This window comes from Lygodium microphyllum, chromosome 30, assembly GCF_053477565.2.
Source record: "Lygodium microphyllum isolate KBCC chromosome 30, Lygodium_microphyllum_v1.1.10, whole genome shotgun sequence".
NCBI classification, from domain to species: Eukaryota; Viridiplantae; Streptophyta; class Polypodiopsida; order Schizaeales; family Lygodiaceae; genus Lygodium; species Lygodium microphyllum.
This window is the reverse complement of record NC_141164.1, coordinates 63,344,780-63,354,064: the sequence shown is the minus strand read 5'-3', so window position 1 is coordinate 63,354,064 and position 9,285 is coordinate 63,344,780. Positions and strand designations below refer to the sequence as shown.

Here is a 9,285-nt window from a genome sequence, read left to right as displayed (position 1 = left end):
TTGTCCTCATGAACTAAGTCAAAATGTGGTCCTCCCATCTCTGCCCATACATGAGTGAGGTTCTCAAAAAGTTTGTGGTATGCTGCTGCTCCATGACTTGACTATTTCTTGATGTTCAGATGCATTCTTCAATAATACCAGAGATAAGCTCCCATCTGTGGCAGTGTCTCACAGTACACTTTGCGATGTATAATCCTTATGAGGTGTCCATCGATATGATTAGATATGCTCCCGTGAAAGAAGCTGGCCCTTTGTTGGTGACCCAGGTAACAGTCAGCGCTCTCCGAGTACTTTGACGGGTGATCTCATGTACACGCCTCTTGGACTCCAGGCTCCATAGTCTGAGCACTAAAGCTCATGAATATAGTTAGTGAAGATAATGAAGATGCGGTAGAGATGCTGATCAAAGTGAGAAGCTTGATGTCTAACCCTATACATATTAGGTTCTCAAAAAGTGGTCTAGCAAATGGTAGTAGGCTGTGATAATGGATAGCAAAGGGGATGTGAGGAGTTACATCTTCCAAATGGCACTCCAAATGCGAGCATAAATGTGATGAAGTATGCAGTTGAAATGGATTAAGGGGTAGGATGCGGTGATTGGGACTTGTTTTGGGGCCTATGTTTTGTGTTTTTCATGTTTATTGGATAGACAATGAGCTAAAAAATAATATAATCAAGCTTCCGTTAATACTATGACAATCCTGGAACCAAGTATACAATACGAGTTGATACAAGGCTTGCCAAGATATCTGTATCTTTCTTGCATACAGAAAATTTAGCATTAGCAAAATGCCCCCAACTGTCCATATCACTAGGCATAAAGGGTGTCTACAAGTGTCTTGTACACATATATACATCCAGTATAAAAGTATCTTCACATATCTGCATTGACTCTAGACACTGCTGAACAAATCACTCAACTCACTATGCATTGTAAGAATGAAGCAATGCGTTACAAACACTGCATATGCATTACAGAAGCAAATCATGTATGTATGACTTTTAGTCAGCATCTCCAAGTCCATCACTGCCATCACCCCTCTTATGAATAGGGGCATAATTAGGGCCCACTGGCTTTCCCTGCTGGGCAGCAATCTCTGCATTCTTCCTAAGTACGGCACCGGGTGATGGATATGGTCGTTGTTGAAACAAAGGTCCCTACAACAGCCACACAAAAACCCCACATTATACATGTTATAAAGGATTCAAATTACAATATTTAAACTCTGACGGCAGATGAATAGCTTACTGTTGCTGTGGTATCTGCCGCTCTAGGCTGCACGCCTTTCAGACCGACACCCCTGTAACAAGTTTCACACTGAGCCACATATATACCTTGCTGCAAATGATCCTCATATCAATGTACAACAGGAGTGTCAGGGAAACATACCAGCCTCCTCGAGGTGCATCAGAATAGGAACTAGGATCCATAGGGTCTAGCTCATCGGTATCAGATGTGACTCGCCGTCTCTGTTCCCTTCTATATGTTTTGCCCACAGGGGGTTTGGCATTGCTCCTATATAATCAGCAGAATAAATGAGTGCAATATAAATGGTTTTAACTGTCACGCCTTTCTTAATACCATACACAACCACCAGTAAAGTGTATTTTCTTAATCTCAAATTAATAAACACTTGCATTCCTCTACCATAATCTCTCAAACCTTGATTTCTTGTGCTACCTTGTTTTGCCACTGCCCTTGGTTTTAGCATCAATTGCAGCAGCAGTGCCCACCTGCAATTTGTAACTTAATTCCCATTGTCTTCCATTTATTTCGGCGGCATTTGACGCTGAAGAATGATTTTTTGGAACTGGTACATTCAGCACTCTACAAAATAAGAATTTCATAAGCAAGCTCTGTACTATCTTGGGATTTTGCATCTTTGCTACTTTCCACTCGATACATGCTCTATTTTACCTTGTGCAGTGATTGCAGTAACCCGAAGTCTGTACAAGTCCAAGGCCCCAACCACCACAACCAGCACACTTCTTTAAACTAGCACCAGAAATTCTGCCATCTTGTGACACTCCAATTTCAGATGCAATGTGATGTTTTGAGTTGTTTGAAGGTTTCATGGTTGGCCGCTCCCATGTGGACTCATTTGTTTTAACATTGTAGTAATAGCTTTGCCCTGGAATGGAGTACATCAAAAACTAAAATCCAAAAAGTGGGTACCAAAAGAACTGGCATGAATTGACCAGCAGCATAGAATTTTCACTATCAAAATAACTTAAATCTCATAGAGTGAATAGTCACCACCATAGTTTTTATCATATATGTATGATTGCTGATACAGACGTATGAAAAACATATGAAATCTGGAGTATCATATCCTAATTCAGACTTGACCTTTTTCTTTTCTTTTTTTTTGGGTGGGGCCGGGGGGGGGGGGGGGGGGGGGGGGGGGGGGGGGGGGGGGGGTGTTTTGGCAACTAAAAAAAGCACAAAACTAGATTATTTTATCAAAAAAGGTGTTGCTTGCCTCCACCTGCCTACCATCAGTGCTTTAATTGTGTCTTGACTCAAACAACTAGAAGTCAAGTCTGAATTATCTTTGGCAAATCAATGTTGTGTCTTGATCATTGGAAGACTTACTGATAATGACTTTTTTTGGATCTAAAGTTATTGAAATAATTTCATTCAGCTTATAATCAATGTTGTGTCTTGATCATTGGATTTTGTAGGATCTAAAGTTATTGAAATAATGAAATTCTAGCTTTTCATCTTGCATATCCAGTCTCAAATTTCGTCTGAGTGACTTCTGGACAGATCTGCTATCTGAACTATGTTATTTGAGGTGGAATATAAACTTACTTCTAGTGGTACTCTACAGCTCTACACTGGCACACTACCACTGTCTGAACATGAAGAACCACTTTAGAGTGCTGGTCCAGTTTACCCTACAGCCCAAGGACATGGATCCTCTTCCAAGGAAGGTTAACAAAAGCCAAGCCTTGGTGCTAGCTATCCACTGCTAGTGCCTATGAGCCTTCTAAGCTGTGAAGATGAAACTAGCCACCTGTATCAGGCCTGCTCAAGAACCGCCTCTCTGCCATCTGGTAAATGTCCTTCCAAACTTTAATCAAACAGGCAGGGCCAGGACCCCATCCTGCCCACTACATATGCTTCCGTTCACTAAGCTACAAGCCATCGCTACTATATATGCTTGCGCTGACCACAAGCCATCCCTATCCATGACCTGCCATTCTATAGGACTGGCTGTCTATCAATCTCTTTCTGACATCTTAGGGGTCTTTGCTCCGCTTTGCATGAGCTCAGAAGGTTGCACATAGAAGAGCAACAAGGTGAAAATCCATCACAGAGAAAGCCTAGAGATGACATTCCTAAAGACCCTCCTGCAGGAGAAGCCTCCAGTTTTGTCCACCTAACTTGAAACCTTGAACCACCATCTTGCCCAAAAGGGCCTAAGTCTAATACTTTGGGCCTAAAATCCTCTAAGCCTTCCTCTGTTCTATCCCAGATGATAGTCCATCAGGCCAGCTTAGCACAGGAGTCCCTCCAAATTGGACCACATGAAATTCCAAACCAAGTCCAGTAACTAGGATGTGCAAGTTGCGAGGAAGCACCGACAGGAGGCTATATACCAAGCCATTGCCAGCAAGAAAGAGCTCTCCCCAAGAGTGAGAGGTGGTCCATACTCCCCTACATCAACCTCCACCAAATATAACACAATAACCAGTACAAACTACTAGGTCACTGTGATATCCAGCCTGACCCGAAACCCAAGGTATCTATCTACTCTCTGCTCACCCATCCAATACCTGAGTGATCTCCCAAATCTGTACCAGCATCAATGTCAGTAAGAAACCAATTGATTTGCACCCCTTGATTTTCACGCTAGCATGACCTGCAACATCATGATGTCATTCTCAACATGAAGTGCTGTTCATCTGCACACAGCCTCAGTCCTCACTTGGTGGACATACCTAAAGAAAAATACCTCCAAGTATTGTTTGGACTCCGTTTACTCGATAGGGATTTTAATCTAGGTTCTTGTAAGCAGTCCAAAAAAAAGTGATAAGTCTCAACCTGGGTAATCTCCACATGATCTCCTGGAAAGCGTTCACCAGTCTGTTGTTGATAATCTCCTAGTAAGCCTGAAAAATGGCCAGGTGCTGTCTAGACCATCTTGACCATGGCATTTGCTGCCATAGAGTTGTGAGTGCCTTTATGATCTCCTCCTCAGAGAAAAAGCTAACCTCATGCTGTTTGTCAGCACCCTCCTAGTGCTCTGCCAGACAGTCTGTCCTCTATACATCCTGGGGGGTCTAGTCATTGAACTTAACAAGATGCTGTTGTAGTTGGTGGCCAACTGGCCTGTATCCTTTGCCATTTCAACATGAACTAATAAAGTGGGTACATGTCATCCAAGAAGCATAGATTACAGTCTAAGCTAGTAGTCACATTGTAGAACAACTTTCTGTAAAGCTTTATAGTTAACTAGATTCACTTGAATATCAATTATTCTTGTGCAAAAGGAAAATGGAAGAGACAAAGAGCTGCACGTAAACATTCCATAACTTTTCTTTTTCCATGAAAGAAAGTCTGTTTAAAACTCCGCAATGATAGTCACCCCTAAGGTGAAAATTGATATAAGCATTTCAGACCTGTTGTGCTGTCTATTGCTTCTTGCCAATCGGAAGGAAGAGGAGGCAGTGTCGGGGGAGGAGGTGGGGGAGGAACAGAAACCTTCAATGTTGGTCTTTCCCATTGACTTTGTCCTGTGCTTTCATTATAGAAATAAGAAGAACCTGTTTCTGAATCTCTTGCCTCCATCTGAAATGCAAAATTATAGCTCGATTTCAATTGTTTGTTCATTGCTATCTCAACAAATTTATCGATTTTGTTCTGCTTACAGGCACACTTAGATAATATTCATTATTAATGACACTTTCAAGATATTGATCCAAAAACGTGTGTCATCATTATTAAGAAACAGACCACACACAGATGTAAAGACTTGTGTTCAATCCTTTCTTCCCGTACCTACTTTGCAGTATTAGAATAAGGGTCACAAACGGCAAGGCATAGCATATGCAAAATGAACATGCCCCATACTCCCACCATAGTAACAAAATAATAGACAGAAATCTATACCACTGCAAAATGAAGGCTTTTTCCCTTAAAAGCAAAAATCTTGTGCCTGCCCACTCATCTTTAACTAAGGCCTAGCCATCTTGATCTTCCTCCCCGGACAGGTCAAATCATTGTAATTTCTTGTAGCAAGTTGCTCAGAAACCCCTGATCTTCTAGCAAGTGCAGCCAGCAAGTTGTCAAGTAAGCCTCCACTCTTGTGATTTCCATGGCTGCCAATGACAATCATCATAACTAGATACTCCTTTAGAGAAGAGTCCTATCCAAATCTATATACTGGGAAAGCCTGTCCTCCAATTGTCTAGAGCCCCCTGAAGAATGGACTTCATCATCAGCTAACCTTTTCTGAGTTCTCGTAATCTGTCATAAGTCTACTGTACAGTATCTGATTTTCGGAGTGCAGATGTCACAGAAAATCTGATGAACTACAATGCATCTAATGTGTTTAACTCCCTCATTATAGTCACCTTACCCAGCCAGTAGGTAGTTCTGAGGTACTAATCTCCTTAGAAGCGCCCATTTCTGCCAATTTCATCTGTGAAAACCGGATAACAAGTTAGCAACAGGCAAGACAACCAAAAACTGCAGAATGTATACTACCATTGTTTGTCCAGCACTTCAATTAGAAAGAATCATTACACTACACAAAGCCCTAGAATGCAACGATTCAGAATCAACAGTATTACAAACACTAGGGCAAGGAAAAGAGGGAGAGAATGACATAGGGCATAATGTGACAGTCACCAGCCTATATTTTAAATTTAAACATCATTGCTGATACACAGGGACAGTGTCACACAAAAATATTTTCATTTAGAGATCCTTTGCAATATATTTGCTGATCATCTCCTTGGGCAATGAGTCTTCTTAATTGTGCTTGTTTTGTAAACTTCGTTGGTGAGCTTTTAGAAGTGAGATTCCATGAGAATGTATAGCTAGGTGAACTTTGCCAAAAATCATATTGGAATAGTCTATGGAAGTTCATCCTTCTAGCAAAAATGAGTTGAAGTTACCACTAGCAAAATATTACTTTAAGCATTTTGATCCGACAAAAACACATATAATAAACTATTTTTGTCTCAGAAACTAAGCTCAAAAGGATTTATAACCTTCAGTACAATTGAAAACATCACCTAGTTTGGCTAACCATTAGGTCCTTGAAAACAAGTTAGATCTCGTGACAATTTCTTAGGTAGGTTACGCCAAAAGAATTTAGTCCAGTTAGATTGGGCACTCTACACAAAAACTTGACGATAGAAAATAAAGTGAAAACATCAGGTCAGCTGTTAAAGAGCTAAATGAAGATCTGTCAACTTATTAATATCTCATGGGATAGCTTGGATCCTACAAGGCTCGAAAAGTGGAGCCAATGTCCAAGCTATCTAGTAGCTAGAAAAAGCACTAAAAAAGAAATGGAGAAGCTGTAATTTGGAGTTCCCTGTTCCGCAGCTCCCAAGAGAGAGATATGTCTCGATGTGACTTCTTGTAATGGGTAAATCATGCAACAGTGTGCAGCAGAAGAAGGAAACAAGAGGACTCAATGAAACAAAGGAATAAAACTGACAGAAATCTGGATCATACAAGGTTGGTCTCAGTCTCAGTCAGACCTACAAGGAGACAAACAAAGGAATAAAACTGACAGAAATCTGGATGATACAAGGTTGGTCCAGTCAGACCTACAAGCAGCACGGAGCATTAGTGAGGTGCCAAATGGAGGCAGGTGGTGAAGATGATGATGATGAGGGTTGGGACAGAAAATGAGAGTAATTGAATGGATGACAATGGAGTGAAACTGGGCAAAACCATAAATAGGCATAAATGCTGAAACTGGCCGACCTGCATTGGATGCAGGTTGGACCAGCAAAATAATGCAATAAATGCTAGCTACAATGCATTAAGTGCTGCCCATGTGCCCCCCACAAAAGCTGCCCTGCCCATGGCAATAAATGCCGGCTTGAAAACAAGAGAAATTGGCTACTAGGTGACAAATGCAAAGAAGGATTTCCACCTAGAATGTCTGGGACAAATGAACTTATGGACAAATACACTATCACAGCTCCTAATGTCCTCATCTAACACAAATTGAGGCTCACAAGCAAGAGATGACCATACATGACACACACGACTCCTACCACCGCTTAAGGATCTAGAAGAAGGCCAAAGCAGATGGAATTGGTCCAAAGAAGGCAAGAAGAGTGTCATTACCATTGAAGTTTGCCAATGAAGAAGGCAGCCAAAGACTAAGACTCCCTCTCCAAATGAAAGCCTATGTCATGAAAACGAGAAATTCCGATGTTTTACTTAGCATTTGATTAAGTGTTATATCAAATGTGCAAATGTGAGATGCACGTGAAATCTATTTCACAATGACAAGCCAAGGACCCTGACAAGTAAGTGGGTGTTAGATACAAAAGTTGTAATGAATTATCCTTTGACATGTACTAGGTCGTACTTGGTATCAGATTTTGGCCTAGAAGATTTTATTAGTCATTAATGTCAATGGTGACATTAACAACTAGGCATTAATCAATTAATTAATGCTAGTTCAAGGGCTAATAAATGCTTGGGAATACTTGGCATGACAAATTGGCCTAGCCAATTTAATTTTTGGTTGGTATAGTTAATCTTTTGAGCAAGAATTCATAAATAAACTATTTTTCATAATTAATATTCCGAAAATTAATTTAATTGGGTTGGAAAATGCATTTAGAAGGTTATGCCTTGGCAAAACTTGCCCATCCAAGTGAGGGAAAGGCTATTAGAAGCTGTTGGAGCCTCATTCCAGCATGGTGGAGGTTCGGAGAGGAAGAGAGAGCGCTGTTGCAATTTTCCAGCCATTGGTTATCAACACATCCATTGAAGGCTATCAAAGAGCTACCCTCAACTGATCAAGTAGTAACATTTGCATTTTCAGTTTATGTGAATTTTATGCTTGCTATAATTCGTGTATAATCAGGTCATTACCACACTATCCAAGAAGGAAGACCAGTTCATGGTTGCATTGCCAAAATACCATTGACTCTCTTGAATTAGTGGGCCCAAGGCACCTAATTGGGAGTCAAAAGCATTGCTCTAGTGCTGAAATTGTAATTAGCTGAGCATTACAACAAGGATGTCTTCAGATAGCAAGATAGGATCAAGCAAGGATAATGCCTCTCGATTTGAAAATTCACAAAGTGTTGGGGGAAATGCAATGCTCAATCTTGGACAAGGCACTCAACATGGGAAGCAAGTTGAGAATGAGGAAATTGGACAAGACGTGGATCTGTCTAGGTCTCTTGAAGCTAATGACCAGTAAGAGGGAGAGGATTTTGATGACCAATTTAGAGATCAGCTGAGAATAGAATCTAAAATGTATGTGCAATCAGCAAAAGATCCTCAATTTGTGCACTTCCTCACCCCTTAAAAGAGGATAGCAAAGGCAAGAAGAGGATATCATCTTCAAGAGCTTTGGGACAACAAGATGTATCGAAGGAAGACCCAAAACATAAGATGATGTTCCAAATGTGGATTGTGAGGATAAGCAAATGATGCCAAGGAGGCAATTGATGCATATGCAAGGCCAATGTGGAAGTGCCAATCCAATGCTTTTTGGATAGCAAGGCATGCATACTAATGTAGGTTACCCAAGATACTTTGATAGCAATTCAGTTTTCCAAGCAATGGCTAATAACAATTCAGCCATGGGGATGCAAGGATTAAATGTATTTGGTATTAAGCCACCTATGCTTGGTATGCAAGGCCCAATGTATCTAGGTATGGCAAGTGGAATGCAAAACCCCATGTATAGCTATGAAGGCATGATGCTAGGGCACAAAGTTGCAAGTTTGGCAATGCATATATGTAGCCCATTGTGTTTGGGACTCATAACATTGATGTTGTCATGCAAATGCTCCGTATTGTGCTTGTCATGAGGGAAATGCAACCAATGTACCATTTTTGGCAACAATATGAAAGTTCTAAAGGATCTGTATGATCCAAAGGGACAAAGGCCTAGAAGTCAGTATAACTTTTAAGGCAAATAAAGTTAGAGGTAAAGTTTCAATGTGTCTCTTGGTGAAGTTTCAGTATTGTTTTTGTTAGTGAACATGTGTCTTGTATGGTCGTCTCCTGAGTGTAAGCCTCAATTTGAATCAAGAGAGGACATTAGGAGCTCTAACATTGTCTTT

The 9,285-nt window shown here is 40.8% G+C and overlaps 1 protein-coding gene across 1 annotated transcript in view; it reads right to left on the bottom strand.

Moving 5' to 3' along the window:
- Positions 1-665: 665 nt before the first annotated feature.
- Positions 666-9,285, bottom strand: part of LOC148009929 (WW domain-containing protein) — a 72,293-nt gene continuing 63,673 nt past the window's right edge. The window contains exons 7-13 of the mRNA XM_087673338.1: positions 5,589-5,651; positions 4,630-4,798; positions 1,919-2,132; positions 1,682-1,828; positions 1,391-1,516; positions 1,250-1,301; positions 666-1,158 (exon numbers count right to left, since the gene is read on the bottom strand). Of these exons, the coding sequence (XP_087529464.1) occupies positions 1,003-1,158; positions 1,250-1,301; positions 1,391-1,516; positions 1,682-1,828; positions 1,919-2,132; positions 4,630-4,798; positions 5,589-5,651 (927 nt within the window). The 3' untranslated portion in view covers positions 666-1,002. The remainder of the gene's footprint in view (positions 1,159-1,249; positions 1,302-1,390; positions 1,517-1,681; positions 1,829-1,918; positions 2,133-4,629; positions 4,799-5,588; positions 5,652-9,285) is intronic.